The sequence below is a fragment of the Pantherophis guttatus genome, chromosome 1 (assembly GCF_059756535.1).
Source record: "Pantherophis guttatus breed Tessera chromosome 1, ASM5975653v1, whole genome shotgun sequence".
Lineage (NCBI taxonomy): Eukaryota > Metazoa > Chordata > Lepidosauria > Squamata > Colubridae > Pantherophis > Pantherophis guttatus.
In genome coordinates this window covers 334,341,717-334,362,891 of record NC_142063.1, presented here as the reverse complement: position 1 = coordinate 334,362,891, position 21,175 = coordinate 334,341,717, and the positions used below count along the sequence as shown (strand labels likewise).

Below are 21,175 nucleotides of genomic sequence, written 5' to 3'. Positions count from 1 at the left end.
TAATTTTTGGTTTTGTTCCTCCAGTCAGTGTTGACTGCTAGTAACTGCCTAGACAACTCCTTGAAGTTTTCTTAGCAAGTTTTAGAAGTGGTTTACCATTACCTCTTTCCTAGGGCTGAGAGAGAGAGGGAGAGAGAGAGAGTGATTGGTCCAAAGCCATCCAGATGGCGTCATGCCTACGGCACACTCTAGAATTCACATTCTCCCAGCTTCCCTGCCCACAGCACCAAACTGTCTCTCGGGATTCTAATATACTACATAAAATATTTTAATGACAAATTAAATAGAAAATAAAGAAGTGGACATTTTGGATTCAAAGGCAAAAAGCTGCTTCACACATAGTTGTTTCTGTGGAACATACCTGGGTGTTTTGCAGGGGTGGGTTCTAAATGTTTTTACGACCGGTTGGGTGTGGCTTATTTTGTGGGTGTGGCTTGATGGTCACGTGACAATTCTTTAGGATTTAGCAGAGGTACTGGTCTACCAGGCTTTTAACTGCTTGCAGAGCTGTACCCGTCTACTCATTTGTTTTTGGAGGCACCGGTCTACCCATTTGTTTTTGGAGGCACTGGTCTACTCATTCGTTTTTGGAGGCACCAGTCTACTCATTCATTTTTGTAGGCACCGGTCTACCCATTTGTTTTTGTAGGCACCGATCTACTCATTCGTTTTTGTAGGCACCGGTCTACCCATTTGTTTTTGGAGGCACCGGTCTACCACCACACTGCCTTTTAACACTGATCAGCTGTAGGGCGGCCCTTTGAAGTCCTGCGGCAAGAGTTTAAACAGGTTTTTTCCTTCTAGCCGATTGGGGGTGGGGCCAAATAAAAGATAAGAATAACGTGGGGGGCGGGAGGCAGGAGGGCCCAGCTCCCAAACAAAAAGAACCAGTTCAGTGACGTCATATCGTCACCGCTACTGGCTCGGCTGAACCAGGCCGAACCAGGAGGAACCCACGACTGGTGTTTTGTGGCCCGAAACTCAATAAAGCTGCAGTGCCTTTCCTGAGTTTATGTCAAATAACCTCAAAAATGATACACCTGCTTTAATGAGTTGCCAACAAGTGTGAACTTTATGAGTGCTCTGAAACACCATTTTCCCTTTAAGTACAAAATTTTGAACAAACCTAAGAGAAAACATTTGGGAGGAATAAAGAATCGCAATATATGAGTACCTTGTCTTGGTGAATTGTTATTCTTTTTTTTCCTAAAAGAAAATAATTCATTTTGGGCTTTGCCTTTAAAGCCGTCTGTTTCCACCCCTATTTTTTTTTTCAGAAACAAAGCAGCAAGTAAAATTCTTGGAAAACAAAATATTTTTTTTGTTTTTTCCAGAAGAAAAAAATAGGAGCCACCTACAACCTACAGTGTAAGGACTGTAACAGCCACTATGTAGGACAAACATACAAAGATTAAGACTAGACCAACAATTGAGAAGTTAAGAAATTGTTCAGTTAAGAAATTACCAATGCAGACAAACAAGGTAACAATAAAAACAACTTAATCAAGAAACCACCAAGAACACTCCCACCAACTCCCACCAACTCTGAAAGGGCAAGGCACTAGTGTATAAAAATTAGAGCAAACCCTGCTCCTTTCTAACACTGATGATATTACCTAGTCAGGTAATGAAATGCCTGCAAAAAAAACCACCAAGCTCAGAGAACTTCAAGGGCCTCACAAAATATTTATTTTTCTTTTTATATTGCCAGTTTTTATGTATCGAATTTTCACACCTCCACACTGCCACTGATTCATAGAAAATGCTCTCTTTACTGTGGTGGGATTCAGCCGGTTCGGGGCAATTCAGGTGAAGCAGTAGTTAAATTTCTGGCTGGTCTGGCCCCTCCTCTCCCTGCCCCTTCCAGGAGTCTCCACTCTCCCCATTTTGGCTCCCAGGTAAGTGCAGGGAGGCCTCTTAGGCCCAAAATGGGGTGTGACACCCCCCCACTGCCCGTTTTTGCTCTCAGGAGGCTTCAGGGAGGCCTCTTAGGCCCAAAATGGGGTGCGCCCCCCACACACTGCCCGTTTTCGCTACCAGGAGGCTTCAGGGAGGCCTTCTAGGCCCAAAATGGGGTTTTTTTACTCCCAGGAGGCCGCAGGGAGGCTTACTAGACCCAAAACAGGGGTGGGGGCGGTTTGTCCCTCCCACGACCCATTTTTGCTCCCAGGGGGGTGCAGGAGTCCATGTGCTGCCTGTCACAGACCATGGCCATGCCCACCCAGCTGGTCATTAGGGCAGAGAACCGGTTGTTAAAATTATTTTAATCCCACCACTGTCTCTTTAGTAACGCTGACCAACATCTATTTTAACCTGCCGAGACATTCTTCAGCCTCTTTTATCCTGCAATGCACGTTAAGATGTACCCATCCTTGAACCCCTTAAGCCAAGAACGTTTGCAGAGGAGCTTAGGCCAAAAGTACCCTGGCTTTCCAGCCTGCACACGTTAGCTCATAAAATGCTGATCGAGTCAGTTCAGCTACCAAATGTGGATTGAATCAAGTCCTCAGGCATCTACCCATCGCTTGTGGATGAACTGTGGATGAACTGTGGCGAAATGGGAAGCTGGGAGGCTGTGTTTATTTCAACAAGGGCTAATTGCAAGGATCTGAAAAACTGCTGGAAGTGAAAAAGAGATTTTTTTATTTATATATAAAAAGCAAATGTATGTTTTCCAACAGCTGAACTGCCACCAGGGAAATGTAAATTAAAAAGAAACCATCTACCTTGCCCTGTTATTTTGGGCCAAAAAAAAAAAAAAAGAAGAAGGCTTCAAACTGCAATATCTAAAGTCTGGTTTTATATTTCCCAGGGTTAAAAAAAAAAAAAAAAAAGCTGGGAGTTCTTTTGAAACCAAACAATCAAGGTAGGAACAGTTTCTCTCCAAAAGCTTTTTAGCAACAATGCTTGAAAGGTTCTTTGCAAATATACAGCTCATACAGTAGGACGCACACGCGAAGAGCTTTGGGAGAACGGAGCACGTATTGCTTACCCCCCTATTATGAAAAGTGCACAAGATAAGCTTTGGAAAGAAGCATTTAAATTTTGTTCTGTCAGTGCACTGACCTACCGAAGCTATTGCGAAAGGGAAATGGAATAGTGCATTGAGTTGGATGAATGTCAGCACCTAGTCGAAGGCATTTGAGAATCAGCAAAAGGTGAAGCGAGAGCATTCATAGGAAGGACCAGAGACAAAATTGGATTCTGAGCATCTACATCAAGTATTACACTTTGGGTCAAGCAAGGTTAATGTTGTATTGAACTTTTCATTTGCATTTTACCCTCTTTTTTTTTTTTTTTTGCCAGTTCCATGGAAAAGATTTTTTTTAAAAAAAAGAGAGAATTCTGTTGAAATTTTCAGGTTGTTCTTCCATTTCTTGAAGTATAAAGTGACCAGAGACTTCATAATACGCAAATATGCTTTCCCCCTATAAAAAAAACTCTCTCCAGCATTCTGCAGCTTTTCTGGTTTCCCATAAATCCATAACTGGGAAGCTATAATACTTTCTGGAAGCTAGAAAGATTTTCTTTTTAAATCTCCAAAAGAAATCTAATGGATGAAAGAGAGAAACAGAATGCATTTTCCAAGAAAACTCCAGAGAAATTGAAGAGCTACTCAGGGACTCTTACAAGATAATTGTCAGCCCACCCACCCCCCAACCAAGAAGGACGCATAGTGAATCTTCCAAATAGTTCCAAGTTCCTTTATTGTTTCAAACGTATAGACAGAATCTTGCCTCAAGCAAGACTCAAGAAAACTACTGCCCACATTAAGCCTAGACTCTGGGAACTATTAGGGAGGAGATGCCTTCATCCTCTTTCTCTCACATAAACTCTCTGAACTGAATTGTCACTCCTCTGGAATGCAGCCCCTCCCTCCTGGGAATCTACCTCCTTACTACTGTCCACCACATAATATACAGAACCAACACTTATGCTTCTGATCTTGAATGCTCTCTACGTCCTTCTCCCATTTATCCTTCCATTTTTATGTTTTTTTAAATGCTTGATGAAGAGCTTTACTTTTGCAGCTGAAGAGACAAATTTGCCCAAGGCATTCATGTGTATATTTGTGTGCACATACACGCACCTAATATTGTTTCCATGTGTTGCCTTTAAAGACTTCATGTGAATTTAACCATCTCTGGAGTATAGGTAAAACACTCTCCTTTTTCAAGGTGGCTGCATTTCCTTATTTACTGTTTTCTTAAAGAGATAATCTTGTAGTTGTGAAATTAATTAAGGCTGATTGTCTTTGAAAGCTATTATCTAATGCGGTGTTTCTCAACCTCAGCAATTTTAAGATGTGTGGATTTCCACCACTCGGAGCATTTGGAAGAACTGCAATGTCTGACATGAATGAGCATCTGGAAGAGTAAAGACATCAGTCTCACAACCCAATGCAATAATTTTCCCAATTGCTACTTATGGCAGTGAAAACTGGACTCTGAAAAAGGCAGATAGGTGTTGTGGCCTGCCAGCGGCCTGCGCGGATCGTGACTGATCCCAACGACGAGGAAGCTGGTGTGGTGTCGCGCCAGCAGCCTGCGCAGCTGGCGCTCGCGTTGGACAGCGAGGAGGCTGAAGAGGATGTGGTGCCAGAGGCAGAGACTCAGCCAGGGCCTTCAGAACCTCCAGAGGCTCCTTTAAGTGGAGAGAGCGAAGTGGAGGAGCCTCTCCTCAATGCTCGAGCACGCAGGGCTGCCAAAAGGCAGGAGTGGCTACTCAGGAGGAGGAGGCCTCCTCGAGAGTAAGGCTTGAGGATAATTGGCCATTCCCTTAGCCTATTTAAGTCACATGCAGTTAGTAAGTTTCTTGCTGGAAAGAACTTGTAATTATCATCAGAGCATTTTTGGAAAAGTCTTATCATATTTTGTTTTCTGGGCTGGTTGCCAACCTTTGCCGGACTTTGGTTTATTCTTGCTACTTAATAAATTTGATAAGGACCGTTGGTATGTGTCAATATCCTCGGAAATCCGGAGCTGGGGCAGAACAATAGGAGGAGGTTGGACGGCTTTGAAGGTGCTGGAGGTGACTATTATGCATCCCAAGGACAAAAAGATTGTAGTGACTCTCAGTCATCCAGGACATGGTTGTCCCAAAGGTGGTTTTTCAGGAGGCAACTGGACTTTCTTGTTTTTCTTGGAAGCTGTTTTCCTTCTCATCCAAGAAGCTTCTGATGAATTGGATCCTCACCATCCAGTCAAAGCTGAAGAAGCTTCTTGGATGAGAAGCAAAGGTGGTATTCAGCTGTTTCGGACTGGTTCGCCTGAACCGGTAGTGGAAATCCTATTTAGGCAAGGTTTTGAGGCCGGGTACATGCACACGTGAGCAAAGCCATGTGCGGAAAGCCAGGCACACGAGCAAAGTGTATGGGCAGAAGGCCAGGTGCATGCACAGAAGGCATGTGCATGCGCGGAAGGCAGGCCTGTGTGTGAACTGGGCACACGTGCACAAAGCGAGCATGCATGCGCGTGGTGAACCGGTAGTAAGATAATCCAAAACCCACCACTGAAGAGAAGCGAAACATCTTCAAAGAAAAGCGAGAAAGTCCAGTTGCCCCCTGAAAAACCACCTTTAGGACATCCCATGGACAACAAAAATAATGAAGAAGTCCTAGACGGAACCCAAGATCACCAAACAGAGGCTGTCATATATGTCATGAGAGCTGACTCTACAAAGAACATTTAAAGTTTATAGCAAGGTTGACTCAGCCTTCCATCCTTTCGAGGTAGGTAAAATGAGGACCCGGATTGTGGGGGCAATAAGCTGACTTTGTATAAAAAAAGAACACCGCTTAGGGGGGGCCGAAAGCCCTACTAAGCAGATATATACAAAAGTATGAAGGCTATTGCTTAACGCACTGTAAGCCGCCCTGAGTCTCCGGAGAAGGGCGGCATATAAATTGAACCAATAAATAAATAAATAAATAAATAAATCTTCTTTATAGCAGTGGTGGCACAGTGGTTAGAATGCAGTATTGCAGGCTAATTCTGCCCACATTGCCAGGAGTTCGGTTTCTTCAATCCAGACCGGCTCAAGGTTGACTCAACCTTCCATCCTTCTGAAGTCAGTTAAACGAGGACTCAGATTGTTCTGGACAATATGCTGCTAAGTAAGCTGCTTAGAGGGGGCTGTAAAGCACTGTGAAGCAGTATATACTGTAAGTCTAAGTGCTATTATAGCAGAGACTTCTATACTACTTCAGTTCTTTACAGCCCTCTTTAAGCAGTTTACAGAGTCAGCATATTGCCCCCAACAATCTGGGTCCTCATTTTAGCCACCTCGGAAGGATGGAAGGCTGAGTCAACCTTGAGCCTGGTGAGATTCGATCTGCCAAATTGCAGGCAGCCGGCAGGCAGCAGAAGTAGCCTGCAGTACTGCACTCTAACCACTGTGCCACCGCAGCTCCTTGCTATTGCTATAATCTGCTTGCTGTTTACCAAATTTATATTTCTTCCTTTGTGCACAAAACTCAGGATGACATTCTCCTCCACAATAAAGCACTGGGAAGCGACTAAGTGCTATTGCTATTGCTTTTAGTAAAGTAGAAGATGACTCTAGGCATTGTGAACATAAACAGATGAACAACATTAAAAACGAACTTTATTTTATTTTATGCAAGCAAAAGTAGGTGAACTCTATTCAGTCAGCACAAACAAGATCTGGCACTGACTGCTGCTCAGAATATGAGGTTTTCCTTCCAAAATAGTAATTTAAAGGAAAGAAATAAAAATTACCAGCCTAACAAAATACAGCCTCAGCATTATTTCATATGATTATGTGGTGAAGTAAATAATAGATTTAATGGGTTAGATTTGATAAATGGAGTGCTTAAAGAACCCTGGTATAAAATGTGTGACAATATTAAAAGAAGACGCAAACAAAAAATATCCCCAAATGCAAAGAACAGAAGAAAGCAAAATGTTTCTTTGCTGATCTGTTGAAAATAATGAAAAACACTGAAAAGTAGAAGGCAACAGAGCCTGAGGAAAAATTGCCAATTAAATACTGAATTTTAGAAAAATAGCAAGAAAAGGAACACTATCTGAATAAAGAACATAAAGATAACAGTGACACTAACAGAAAGATGACAGAAAGGACAAAGAGATTTATTTAGGAAATTTATGGACATCAAGGGTGAGTAGCGTGGTGGCCTAGAGGACAGGTGGAGCTCTCCCCTCACAATCGGGAGGGTGTGAGTTTGATCCTAGGTATGGGTAAATATTTCTCTCTCTGGGAGCAATGAGTAATTGTCTGCTGTGAACTCCCTGTAGGCGGCAGGAAGGGCATTTGGCCGGTAAACACTCGGCTCCATTCAGTCATCCCAACTCCACCTCAATGAAGGGATTACAGAATTGTTAAAAGAAAAAAAAATAGAAATCAAGGGTGTGAAGAAGGGTATTATAAATGTTAAACAAGGCAAAGGAGCCCCAGACAAGGAAGATAGATAGATAGATAGATAGATAGATAGATAGATAGATAGATAGATAGATAGATAGATAGACAGACAGACAGACAGACAGACAGACAGACAGACAGACAGACAGACAGATGGAAATGGAGATGGAGATGGAGATGGAGATGGAGATGGAGATGGAGATGGAAATGGAAATGGAAATGGAAATGGAGATGGAGGAGATAGAGAAGATCTGTATGTGAAAAACCCCGAAATTCCTGATAGGTATGAAGCAGGGGTGAAATACTCTGAAGTCTTCTACTGGTTCACTTCACTACCACTTCGTGGCACGTGCACATGCACGGTGCACACCAAATGTGTTCTTCACGCACAGGCGCACCACAGACACTATCGCACAGCACAGTAAAAGGAGGATTAAGAAGCCTTTTCTAAGGTAAGTAGAACACTGAGGGGAGGAACAGCTGTGCCACGCAATTTAGATTCACTAGAAAGCAGGATTTCCTGCTTTCTAGCAAATATAAATTGCGCGGCATAGCTGATCATCAGAAATACTGGTTCTTCCAAACTGGTAGCATTTGTTTACTACCGGTTCGCCCGAACTAGTAGCTTTTATTACTACCGGTTCGGGCGAACCAGTAGCATGATATGAAGGCTTGCTCATGGAACTAGAGTCGGAAAGTGGATCATGTCAAGGCTGTAGTTTTTCCAGTTGTAACAGAGGAATGTGAAAGCTGAATAATCAAAAGGATGAGAAAAAAAACTACAAGGCTTTGAATTGTGGCAGTAGAGAAAATTGCTGAGACATCCTTAAACTGCTAGAAGAACCAGTCATTCAGTGCTAGAGGAAGTAAAATCACTGGAGCTACTAATAAAACAAAAGCTAAGATATTTTGGACACTTAATCAAAGGGTGAGTGTGATCAGAGATGATCTTGGTGTTTGAAAAATATCAAAGGCAATCAAAAAAAGGAAGCTAACAGAAGATAAAGGTAAAGGTTTCCCACATATGTGCTAGTCGTTCCCACCTCTAGGGGGTGGTGCTCATCTCTGTTTCAAAGCCGAAGAGCCAGCGCTGTCTGAAGATGTCTTCATGCTCATGTGGCTGGCATGACTAAACGCCAAAGGCGCATGGAATGCTGTTACCTTCCCACCAAAGGTGGTTCCTATTTTTCTACTTGAACTTTTTATGTGCTTTTGAACTGCTAGGTTGGCAGAAGCTGGGACAAGTAATGGGAGCTCACCCCATTACGTGGCACTAGGGATTCAAACCACAAAACTGCCGATCTTTTGATTGACAAGCTCAGCGTCTTAGCCACTGAGTCACCGCGTCCCATCAACAGAAGATAGCAAGATCCTAACTAACGATTCAGGCAAGAGTTTACAAGGATTCAGTTACTGATCAGTGGTCAAGATGATGCTCATCAGATCAAAGAGATTTCGAAGTCCTTAAATGTCTGAACAAAAATAATGGCAACCACAACAGTGAAGGGGTTATCCAGATTTGGTGCCCCAGTAGGTAGGTTTAGTTCAGGAACTAAAGGTACTTCACTGAAAAAGATATCATGTGCAATTCAGTGGATCATCAGAAGACAGAGCTGGAACAGGAAGCCCTCTTGACATTTTCTATCCAGATGTTTCTATTTATTAATGTCAAGGCTGACTCGCAAAGCACATCTTTCTGCTTGCAACTTGACAAAGAAGCTAAGGGGGGGGGAGGATGAGGATGATTGAGATTGAGATGCGTGGGGAGCTGGGAGGGAGAAAATGAATTTATGTGAGCCATTTGTAGCCTGAAAAAATCTTGCAACTTCAAGGTCATACGCTGACGACTTTCAAAAGGCAAAGACTGTTTTCCCAAAACAAAATATTTAACCTGGATTGGTGGACAGTGGACAATGGGCGGCCCGGGGGCAGGAAAAGTGTTGTTGTTTTTGTTGCTTTTTACTATGCTGCATTTCGTGCCAAATCTTTAGAACTGGCATTGCTTCTTCTGTGCCTATATGGATCTGTCAGCAAAGTTTTACTCTTGGTAACAAAAAATGTCACAGGAGTTTCTTTTGCTGTACATGCCAACGGGATGGTTGACAATTAAAATCAGAGGAAAATTGACCACAGCAGATCCTGAAGGGAGCATTAAGGACTGCACTATTTAGAATGGGTGACATTTCTTCCATTCTGCTTTAACTCTGAAGTGTCAAGAAACTCTTAAACATTAAAGGAAATGGAAAACACTTTACTTACCTCTTGGAATTTAGAAATTCCCATCTGAGCCTCTATGGACTTTTCCTCTCCTAGACAGAGTGTATTGATTGATTGATTGATTTTTCCTCCCCTAAGTAAATGTTATTTCCTTCCTTCTTTCCTTCCTTCCTTCCTTCCTTCCTTCCTTCCTTCCTTCCTTCCTTCCGCACTATTATTAATTTTCTCATCGTTCCCATCACCCATCTCCTTCCACTTATGACTGTATAACTGTAACTTTGTTGCTTGTATCCTTACAATTTATATTGATATTATTTCCTGATTGCTTATTTGTATCCTATGACTATCATTAAGTGCTGTACCTTATGAATAAAAAATTCTATTCTATTCTATTCTATTCTATTCTATTCTATTCTATTCTATTCTATTCTATTCTATTCTATTCTATTCCATTCCATTCCATTCCATTCCATTCCATTTCCTTCCTTCCTTCCTTCCTTCCTTCCTTCCTTCCTTCCTTCCTTCCTTCCTTCCTTCCTTATTTTTTACTTACTTACTTGTATCCTAGAGCCACAGTGATTAGAATGCAGCACTGCAGGTTACTTCTACTGACTGCTGGCGGCCTGCAATTTGGCAGTTCGAATCTCACCAGGCTCAAGGTTCTCAGCTTTCCATCCTTCTGAGGTTGGTAAAATGGGGACCCAGATTGTTGGGGACAATATGCTGCTTCAGTAAACCGCTTAGAGAGGGCTGTAAAGCATTGTGAAGTGGTATATACAGGAAGTCTAAATGCTATTGCTATTGTTATCCTGCCTTTATTATTTTTACAAATAACTCAAGGTGGCAAACTTATCCAACACACCTTTCTCCTTCTGTGTTCCCCACTACAACTCTGTGAGGTGAGTCGGGCTGTGAGATAGAAGGAATGCCCCAAAAATCACCCATCTGGCTTTCCTGACTAAAGCTGGACTTGAACTCACAGTCTCCCACTTTCTAGCACGGTGCCTTAACCACTAGACCAAACTAGCTCTAAATCTTATTTCCTGTTGCATTCATCCATCAAAGACCCTCATGGGAGGAAAACGTCAATATCTGCTCCCACCAGAGTTTGTCGTCCATGTCTTTTTCACCCTGATTGGGTTTCATTTCACTTTCAACCCAGGAACTTTTTTGATACTCTTTGCAAAAGCCACTAAATGCATGAAGGTGACTTTTGCAAAGGTTATTTGGAAATTATTGCAATTCAACCTAAGCCACCAAAAAGCAGAAAGAGAGAGAGAGAGATTTAATCATTCAATGAACTGGAGTAGTCATTCCCCAGATGATGCAAGCTCTCTCCTCTTAAACCACACTTCTGAAAGACAGCCTGATCACTAGAGGTTAAAGAAATAAATAAAACTATCGCCAATCAATCAATCTGCTCCTAACGCTGTTTTACCCACCCAGTTCTTTTCTCTCCACTGGCTGTAACAAATCAATTCATAGGAAAAGAATCTCAATCTCCTTTAAGACAAAGAAAAGACCTGCTGTTCACTGAATGAACAGGCTTTGAAGCAGTGAATCTACCACTTTCAAAAAAAGGAGCTCTGCCAGGATAAGAGCTGTGGTAGCACAGTAGTTAGAGTGCACTACTGCAGGTTATTTCTGCTGACTGCAATTTGGCAGTTCGAATCTCACCAGGCTCAAGGTTGACTCAGCCTTCCATCCTTCTGAAGTGGGTAAAATGAAGACCCAGATTATTGGGGGCAATATGTTGATTCTGTAAATCGCTTAGAGAGAGCTGTAAAGCTGTATATACCATGTTTCCCTAAAAATAAGCCCTCCTCCAAAAATAAACCCTGTCCTGAAAATAAGATTTCCCCCAAAAATAAGCCCTTGCTGAAAATATTTAAATGCACGTGCAGCCGGTCCCCGCCATTTCCTTTGGTTAGGGTTAGGGAGTCAGAGCTGGAAATCAGATAAGACAGCAAGAGGATCCTCGTCTTGCTCCATGAGCCCCAAAATAATAAGACCTCCCCCAAAAATAAGGCCAAGCACTTATTTTGGGGTTCAAAAAATATAAGACAGGGTCTTACTTTGGGGGAAACATGGTAAGTGTAAGTGCTATTGCTATATACATGTGCAATGCCTTGATAAAAGGGCCCTGGTGGCACAGTGGTTAGAATGCAATATTACAGGCTGACTCTGCCCACAGCCAGAAGTTCAGTTCTGACCAGCTCAAGGTTGACTCAACCTTACATCCTTCCGAGGTTGGTTAAATGTGGACCCAGATTGTTGGAGGCGATAGGCTGACTCTATAAACTGCTATGAAGCGGCATATAAGTTTTAAGTACTATTTCTATATTCTGCTTGCCTTTTACCAAAATTATATTTCTTCCTTCAGGCACAAAGTTCAGGATGACATTCTCCTTTGCCCCTTTGATTCTCAGAATACCCCTGTAATTTAGGTTGGGCTGAAAAATCATGACTGGACCTGGACCTCCTGGGGAGCTTCATAATTCATGAAGGGTTATCAAGATTGTACATGGAGTGAATTGACCCAGACAATGTACTGTTCACCAAGTATCTTGAAGGAAAATTTTTTTAAAAAAATAATTCATGGAGGATCTAACTCCAGAGAGGTGGACAATGCACATGTGGCTCCCAGCCATTTTTGTGACCACAATTTCCCTTCCAGTGCATCAAATTGCATCTGTTCAAATTTTGCATTAGTTTTTGCAAAGCTATTTTTCCCAGGGTTTGGTCATGCTCACTCCTTCTAAAAAAATTATGTGTCTTTCTCTAGTGTCATTGAGTCACTGGTAACATTCTGGGATGGGCTGTGAGAATGCAGATAAAAGGAGATAGCCAGAAGGAAGAACCACAGCCTAGGCAATAGTCAGAGAAGAGCTATCTCAGCTCACAAATGACAACAAATCTCAGCAAGGACTCTCCCTAGCTCTTTGGGATGTAAAGGTAAGGGAGAAGGGAAGAGCTTTCAGGCAATGCAAGATTCTCTTACTGTAATGTTATGATAAAGGTAACATTAGTACTTATGGTTTGGGTTTCATGATGTGGACTACCAAAATGAGACATCCCTTGATAATAAACCCAATTGGGCTTTTGAGTACATGGCAATAAGGCCAAGCGCTTATTTCAGGGTTCAAAAAAGTATAAGACAGGGTCTTATTTTCGGGAAAACATGGTAGAAAGGCCAAGACACTCCTTATGATTCCTGGGGGTCTATGACAATTCACCATGGTCAACTCACCATGGCCAACTCACCATAGCTGACTTGCCATGGCCAACTCATTGCAGGACAACTCACCATGGCCATCTTGCCACAGGACCAAGGGTGGGCTCCTGGGGGTTCAGCAGGGTTCGGGCGATCATCTAGCCAAGAATCACCAGGGTTCGGCAAACCCCCAAATGTCACCCCTGGCTGGCCACACCCACCCCACCCCTCCCAGGAGACTCCACGCGGCCCATTCATCATTCCAGATAAGTGCAGGGGTCACACAGAGGGTTTGGGAGGGAAAAAACGGGCCTACCGGAGGTTCCGGAAGTCTGGAAACTGGCCTGTTTCTGGCTTCCAGAGGGCCTCTGGACCCCGGGGAAGCTCTTTTCGCTCCCCCAGAGGCTTGAGGAAAGGCTCTGGTGCTTGGGGAGGGCGAAAAAAGAGCCTGGATAGCTCTGCAGACTAAAGCACTGTAATTTAACATCAGCTGTCTGCAATTAAAGTAAGTTCGAATCTTGCCAGGCTCAAGGTTGACTCAGCCTTCCATCCTTTCTAAGGTAGGTTAAATGAGGACCCAGTTTGTGGGGGCAATAAGCTGACTTTGTATAAAATTTACAAAAGTATGAAGGCTATTGCTTAACGCACTGTAAGCCGCCCTGAGAAGTCCTTCTCTGGAGAAGTCCTTCTCTGGAGAAGTCAGGAGTAGGGCGGTATAGAAATTTAAATAAATAAATAATATAAATCAAATTAAAAAAACAAAAAAACAAAAAAAACACCCCCCATACACCATGATGCAGGCAGCCGACTAGGCCACGCCCACCATGGCCACGCCCACCCAGAAACAGGGCAGCGAACTCGTTGCTAAAGGATCTGAAGCCCACCCACATACAGGACAACTCACTGTGGGACAAGAATTGTACTAATATCAAAGAAATGGTAGAATAGAATCATTACAGAAAAGATGCAAAAGAAGGGACAGAATGAAATATGAATGGCAAAAATTAAAATAATTTTTAATTGCTTAAAATTAGGTTCTGTTGAGAGAGATTTTTCCACGGACTGGAGGGCGCGTGGTTTCACATGCTGCCTGCATCCCGTAGATGGGACTTTGCTTGTTTGGTGGCTTGGTCCATGCCATGGACCCCAGTGCCAGACCACAGCCTACAGGTTGGGGACTCCTGTATTATAGCTTCTGGTTCCCATCTTGTTTGCTACAGTTGCATCACCCAGTTTAAATGAAATGTTATGCATATAAAATAGAAAACACTTTTATCCTATTGTGAAAAAGCAGAAATGGGTAAAAATGAGAAGGCTCCTTCATGCACACATTTAATCAATTCCTTTTTTTAAAAAAAAAATCCCCACCCAAAATAATGTATTTATTTATTTATTTATTGGTTCGATTTATATGCCGCCCTTTCTCCGGAGACTCAGGGCGGCTTACAATGCGTTAAGCAATAGCCTTCATATTTTTGTATATACCTGCTTAGTAGGGCTTTCGGGGGCCCCCAAGCGGTGTTCTTTTTTATACAAAGTCAGTTTATTGCCCCCACAATCCAGGTCCTCATTTTACCTACCTCGAAAGGATGGAAGGCTGAGTCAACCTTGAGCCTGGTGAGATTTGAACTTGCAGTAATTGCAGGCAGCTGATGCTACTTAACAGCACTTTAGTCTGCTGCGCCACCAAGGCTGTTAAGGAGTACATTCAATCACATAAGCTTTTAGGACAGACGGATCTGACCTCTAATTTCAAACCATTTTGATGTGTTTCTGTGGCTCTCTTATTTTGTTTAACTCACTCACATCTGCTCTTTGTATATTCGTACTTTGATCCTAAACGGTTCTTTTAAGTTGCATGTAAGCAATATTCCTCTGAAATTTCACTCCGAAGCTTCTGCTGATTTCTCTTGGCCACTGACTCCTTTTAATTACACAGCAGACGTTTCTCGAATTAAAAGTCATTGATCTTGCCAATGTCTATATCCATTCAACAGCAGGGAAATGAGATTGGGATGGGAGCATTTTCTGATTCCAGCAAGAATTATGGGAGAGTTTTTTGCAAATTTGAGTCTACTGCAGTCCTTGGCATAAATTCCTCTGGCTCATTAACCATGGTTACAACCTATTGTTTTGGAACTGGCAGGTAACGCTAACAGGGTTTTTTTAAAAAAAAACCCAGTATATGAAGGAACATAAAATCCTTCTCACTTCTTTTTTTTTCTTTTTAAATAATTTTATTAAACAGATTTTTTTAAAAAAAACAACAGATTAACATCTTCGCATCAGTAATCCATATTTATACATTTTCTCTTTCTTATCTTAATATATCTTTTATACATATATTTCTAGTACATCATATATATACCGTTATAATATATTCTCTTAATCTAAATATTTTATTTACATTTAACATAAACAGGTACCTAATTTCCTTTCCACAGTTTTTATATCTTCCCATTTGTTTCCCTATTCCTCCACCTAATTTAACCATTGTTTAGTTTTCTTTTGTGTCCCCCCCCCCTTTTTCCCCCTTTCTCCTCCAACCATTTATACCATTTCTCCCAGACTAAGTAATATTCTGTTTCATCTTTTTCTTGTAGCTCCTTTGTGATCTTATCCATTTCCGCACACTCCATAATTTTTCTAATCACCTTGTCTTCTGATGGTATGTCATTGTTTTTCCAGTTTTTCCTTCTTAAAAATCCTTCTCACTTCTTTTAAGTCCTTCCTAGTATCCCATGATGCCTTGTGCTTGAAGATTATTGGTGAGGCTTTATTACATCAATGGCCCTGTGTTGAAGGGAAAACATCAACCTTCTTATAAGTAAGCCCTAGCTCCTGAGAGCACAGAAGTCTGATCTCAGGGCTGCTAAGCTCAAAAGCTGGTCTTTTGAGAGGGTAGATGTGAAGGCTGGAGAAGAAGGTGGAGTGAGATGATAGAGAGCTCAATGACCAGGTGAAGCCTGAAGAGGAAGCACCAGCTAGAAGTTACAAGGCGTTACCTTGTACACCCTTACAAGGCCTGTATAAACAGACACTCCCCATCCTTCTGGAATGTTTATCCAGGACCCAGTTCATCTTTCAGGCCCAGAATAGAGCAGGTCCTTCATACTGGAAAGCCTAATTTAGAAGTAAAGAAAGAAATAGAGACTTCCCAAATAGGGCATTGCCTTTATGCCAAGGCTGGAACATCCATTGAATCTCTTGACGCAAAGGGAGAATAACAAATCTCAGGTTGCTCTGCTGCTAATCCCATTTTCTCCCTTGGTGTTTTGAGTTCTTGGTTTGGACCGCTGACACTCTCAAGAGTCTTTGAGTTCAACTCTTGACCCTGAATTCTGAAGAGTCTGGAGAGAATAAACTACATCAGGTTTTCTATATATATTTTAGGGTCCAGTGTTTGTTTGTTTTTATTATTCCCAAGTCAGCTCCCCAGCTCTCTGTCTAGAAGGGACTTTGCCACACTGGTGTCAGAAGTGAGCTGAAGAAGAGGCGTAGTTAGTGCAAGCAACTGACCGTTGAAAAGAATGCCAGAGAGGATCCCTCAGGGTGCTAAATTAAGACATTGTGTGCTAGGTGCCCAACCCAAGCTTACTCTACATTAGTTCAGCAACAGCACCTTGCCATGAGGGAGGAGATGGACAGAGAAGATGTAGCAGTTAACTCAAATCAGGATGAAGTCTCCTCAGATGAGCCAACCCAAGGTCCACTTTTAAAGGAGTCGCCACCTATAGACCAGGCTACAGGCAAAGTAGATCCCATCACAGCCATTCTGCAAGCCCTGATGTACCAGAAACAAGCTCTGATTGATGCAGAACAGCACTGGCAGGAGCAATCATGCCAAGATCGGCTGGGAAGGGAAAGTTCTGCCCGAGACGAAGGGGACCACCATGAGCAAAGATATCCAAAGGAGATGTCAGTTAGTTCAGAGCTCTGCAGATGGGATGCTTCTTCCTTAACCCTTCCTACTGTTCCTCTTCCACAGCACCGCAGAGAAATAAAGCTAGTGAAGATGGGGGAGGATGAGGATGTGAGCTCTTATTTAACAAAGTTTGAAAGAGTAGCTACTGCATGCCACTGGCCAAAAGAAGAATGGGTGTCACGGCTGGTTCCCTGTCTGACTGGGAAGGCCTTGAAAGCTTTGAAACATCTTTCACCCCGAGAGTCTACTAACTATAAACTGGTTCAGGCTGCAATCCAACAGCGGTTTGAACTCCATTCTGAGGCCTACTGGCAACTGTTTCGAACGTATAAATTCAAAGAAGAGGAAGGACCTCGAGAAGCCTTGAATCAGCTCAGAGAGTTTGCCAGGAGGTGGCTGTCTCCTGAAATGAGGGCCTCCCAAGAAGTGTTTGAGTGTGTAGTTTTAGAGCAATTTGTTACCATCCTTCCAGAAGCGGTAAAGCACTGGGTTCTAGAACATCAACCAGACAACTGTAATCAAGCTTTAGAACTGGCAGAGAACTATTTATTGGCTCACCACACTTCTGTTTCCAGATACCCTGAAACTAGGAAAAGATACAACGGCTCCCCAAAAGAGGAAGCCCCACTTGAGAAGATAGCCGGTTACTGGCTAAAAAGTAATCAGAAAGCCCAGCCAACCAGAATTACCAAATGCCATCCCGGTGGTAAGGAGGGGCCCTGGGCCATAAACTGTACAACCTGGTCGACCAAGGGCCTTCCTAAAAGTAGTACAGAGAACGATATCAGTGGTCAGATTGCTGAAGGTGACACTAAAAGCAGTAGTCCAAGAGTAGGAAAGCCACAGGAGTGTTCTCATTGTCATACAGGAGGACATCAGACTAATCAGTGTCCCCTAGCCACATATGAGGTTGTGGAGGAGATGCCTGGAATTACCATAACTAAACTACAGCTGACAACTGCAGTGGTCAATGGCCAACCACTAAAAGCACTCCTTGATACAGGATGTTCCCACAGTTTGATTAAAAGTGCACATGTATCCTCCCAGATGTATATCCCAAATCAACAACTTCTCGTTTTGGGGGCTGATGGTGAATCCAGACCTCATGCTGTGGCTAAGGTCCCAGTAGAAGTTGGGGGGCGAGCTTTTTCTCTCCAAGTGGGAGTGAATCCTACATTACCTTATGACATGATCCTGGGGCAAGACCTCCCAAACCTGAGGGAACTCTTGGAGGCAAACCCTGTTATCATCACTCAGGCTCAATCCCAAATGCAACAGTTGTGGGAAAGGCTACCTGATCCCCAGGGAACCCTGAGTGAGGCCCCAGGGAAAACTAAGAAACCTAAAGCCCAAAAGAAGAAGAAGAGGAAGAAGAAGAAGAAAGAGGAGAGTTTGTACATGGAGATCCAAGTCAACAATCCTAACGAAAGAACAGAATCTGAGTGGGAACTCCCTGAAAATGTAGGACAACTCCAGGCATCCGATCCTTCCCTACGGAAGGTACTTTCACAACTGGGGAACCTATTGCCAGGTGGTAAAAAGGTCACCCAAAAGAATGACATCCTGTATGTCACTGACAAATGTGGTTCTAGATTAGTTGTGCCCATGGCATGCAGATCTCTAATCATGAGAATCAGCCACACTATACCCGGGACAGGACACCAGGAGCATCAGCCTACTTATGCCAGAATTGCACGTGTCTTTTGGTGGCCAGGAATGTATGCTGATACTCGCCAGTTTTGTGCATGTTGTAAAGAATGCCAAAAATCAGATCTCCTCAAGGATCCAAAGAAGAGTCCATTATTCCCTCTTCCCATGGTGGGTATTCCCTTCCGTACGATAGCTATGGACATAATAGGTCTGTTAACAAAAAGTCAACGAGGCTATAGATTTATCCTTGTAGTGTGTGACTATGCCACAAGTTATCCTGAAGCGTTTGCCCTCAGAACAAATACCAGCCAGGAGATTGCCTCAACCTTAGTAGACTTGTTCTCTAGAATCGGAATCCCTGGTGAGATAGTTACAGATTATGAGAAAAACATTACAAGCCAAACTATGAATCTCCTTTACAAAAAATTGGGAATGAAGAGAATCAAAATTTCCCCTTATCACCCTCAGTTTGATAGTCTAGTGGAACGATTCAACCAAACCCTTAAACAAATGCTGAGAAAATACATTTCAGAGACAGGTTCTGACTGGGACAGGTGGCTCCAGATCTTATTGTTTGCTTATCGGGAGCAATCTCAGACTTCTATGGAGTTCTCTCCTTATGAGTTGCTATGTGGTCCAACAGTCAGAAGACCCCTTCAAATGGTTAGGGAAATTTGGGAGGGAAAGGCCAAGTCTCTTTCAAGAAACATTAGCTATATCCTGCAAATGGGGGACAAGCTAAACCAGATAAGGGAGCTGGCTTTAGACAACATTAGGCACGCTCAAGTGCATAAAAAATTATACTATGACCGGCGTACTAACTTGCGAGAATTTCATCCAGGACAGAGAGTGTTACTGTTGCTCCCTTCCACTGCAAACAAATCGCTAGCTCAGTGGCAAGGGCCTTTTTCAGTGCTTCGACGCATAGGACCAGTCAGTTATGAAATCCTGATGCCTGGACACCGCCCCTCAAAGCAAACCTGGCATACCAATCTACTTAAAAAATGGGTGGAGCCTGCAAGTCAACCTGGTTTCAGTTTGATGACTCATCAGATTCATGAGCGGGTCGAAGAGGATGATGGAGTGCTCTTTATTCCTTCAGGAGCAGGTGATCAGTTGACACCGCTGAAAAAAATGTATTCTTCTCCAACACAAGCTAAAAGCAAGCCAGATGTTGGACAAGAGACTTCCCCCAAGTCACCTCGTTTACTCCAAGCAGGAGATGAAGTGATCCAAGCAACCAAAAAACAAGTATGGACGATGCCTGCCTACCCATGGAAGATCTGAAGCCCAGGAAAGCCCATCCAAAAAGGCTACCTGAAGCCCAAGTAGGGTGAAATATGGTGAAGGGAAAACACCAGCATCCTCATCACTAAGCCACAGCTGCTGACTGGCAGTGCCTGTGGATACAGGGCTGGCTAAGCTTAAAGGTTTCTCTTTTGAAAGAGCAGATGTGGGGGTTGGAGAAGAATGTGGAGGAGGGAGATGACGGAGAGGAGAAAATAATGGCCAAGTGAAGCCTGTGAAGGAAACACTAGCTGAAATTACTCTTAATATGCCGTGTATAAAAACATTCCTCACCCTTCCTTGATGTTTTGCTGGAACCCAGGTTGTCTTTCGGGCCCATAAACAGATCCCTCATATTGGAGAGCCATATTAGAAAAAAAAGAAAAAGCCAGAGATTTCCCAAGAAGGGAATTGCATTTATGCTGAGGCTGGAATACCCATGGAGTCTCCTTGTACAGAGGGGATAACACAACCCTCAAACTGCTGCCGCCTGCCCTATTTTCTCCCTTGGTTTAGCATTGTTCTGTATTTTGAGAAATTACTTTTGAGTTCTTTGTTTGGACTGCTGACCCTCCAAAGCATCTTTGTGTTCAACCTCTGAAGGCTTAAGGGTCTGGAGGGAATAAACTACAGCAGTTTTTTTTCATATATTTCAGATTCAGTGTTTCTTTTCTATTGCTCCCAAGTCAGCTCCCCATCTCTTGGTCCACAAGGGACTTTGCCATAGGCCCCTTCTGTATCATTTAGACATGCATCAGTTGGCATAGTGTAGGATGTACAGCCGATAAGTGTTTGGGTAGCGTATTCTCTATTGCTTCACCTTGGAAGCGAGTACGGTAATCAATTTTTTTGCATTTTCAACCACCCTGTGCCTCTGTCTCATTTTCTTAAAGAACTGACTAGATAAGATTTGGAAACTACACCATTGTTTGGACAACATGGACAAGTAGAGAGGAGTAATTTGACTTAAAAGGTAAAGGTAAAGGTTCCCCTCGCACATATGTGCTAGTCGTTCCCAACTCTAAGAGGCGGTGCTCATCTCTGTTTCAAAGCCAAAGAGCCAGCATTGTTCGAAGACATCTCTGCGCTCATATGGCCAGCATGACTAAATGCCAAAGGCGCACGGAACGCTGTTACCTTCCCACCAAAGGTGGTCCCTATTTTTCTACTTGCATTTTTTACGTGCTTTCGAATTCCTAGTTTGGCAGAAGCTGGGACAAGTAGCGGGAGCTCGCCCCATTACGCAGGACTAGGGATTCGAACTGCTGAACTGCCGACCTTTCAATCGACAAGCTCAGCATCTTAGCCACTGAGCCATCGTGTCCCGATAATTTGTCCTTCAATAGCCGTGGTATCATTTTGGATTAGTGGATTCACAAAACAGACTGGGCCAGTTAAGTAATCCAATGAATTGTGCTCTATGAATTCATCAATAAGTACTTGATATACACAAGAAATGATTTCCTCAGATTTCCTTAATC

General features: G+C 43.0%; 2 protein-coding genes across 5 annotated transcripts in view; one reads left to right on the top strand and one right to left on the bottom strand.

Moving 5' to 3' along the window:
• GALNT17 (polypeptide N-acetylgalactosaminyltransferase 17) overlaps nucleotides 1-21,175 on the bottom strand; it is a 361,062-nt gene that overhangs the window by 230,918 nt on the left and 108,969 nt on the right. The window lies entirely within an intron of this gene.
• LOC117667457 (uncharacterized) lies at nucleotides 15,633-20,342 on the top strand. The gene has a single exon (XM_034420807.2). The coding sequence runs from the start codon at nucleotides 16,461-16,463 to the stop codon at nucleotides 19,692-19,694; it is 3,234 nt and encodes a 1,077-aa protein (XP_034276698.1). The 5' UTR covers nucleotides 15,633-16,460; the 3' UTR covers nucleotides 19,695-20,342.

Bases quoted from the DNA above. Each gene is read 5' to 3' on its own strand.
- LOC117667457 (XM_034420807.2), top strand. From the start codon at position 16,461: ATGAGGGAGGAGATGGACAGAGAAGATGTAGCAGTTAACTCAAATCAG.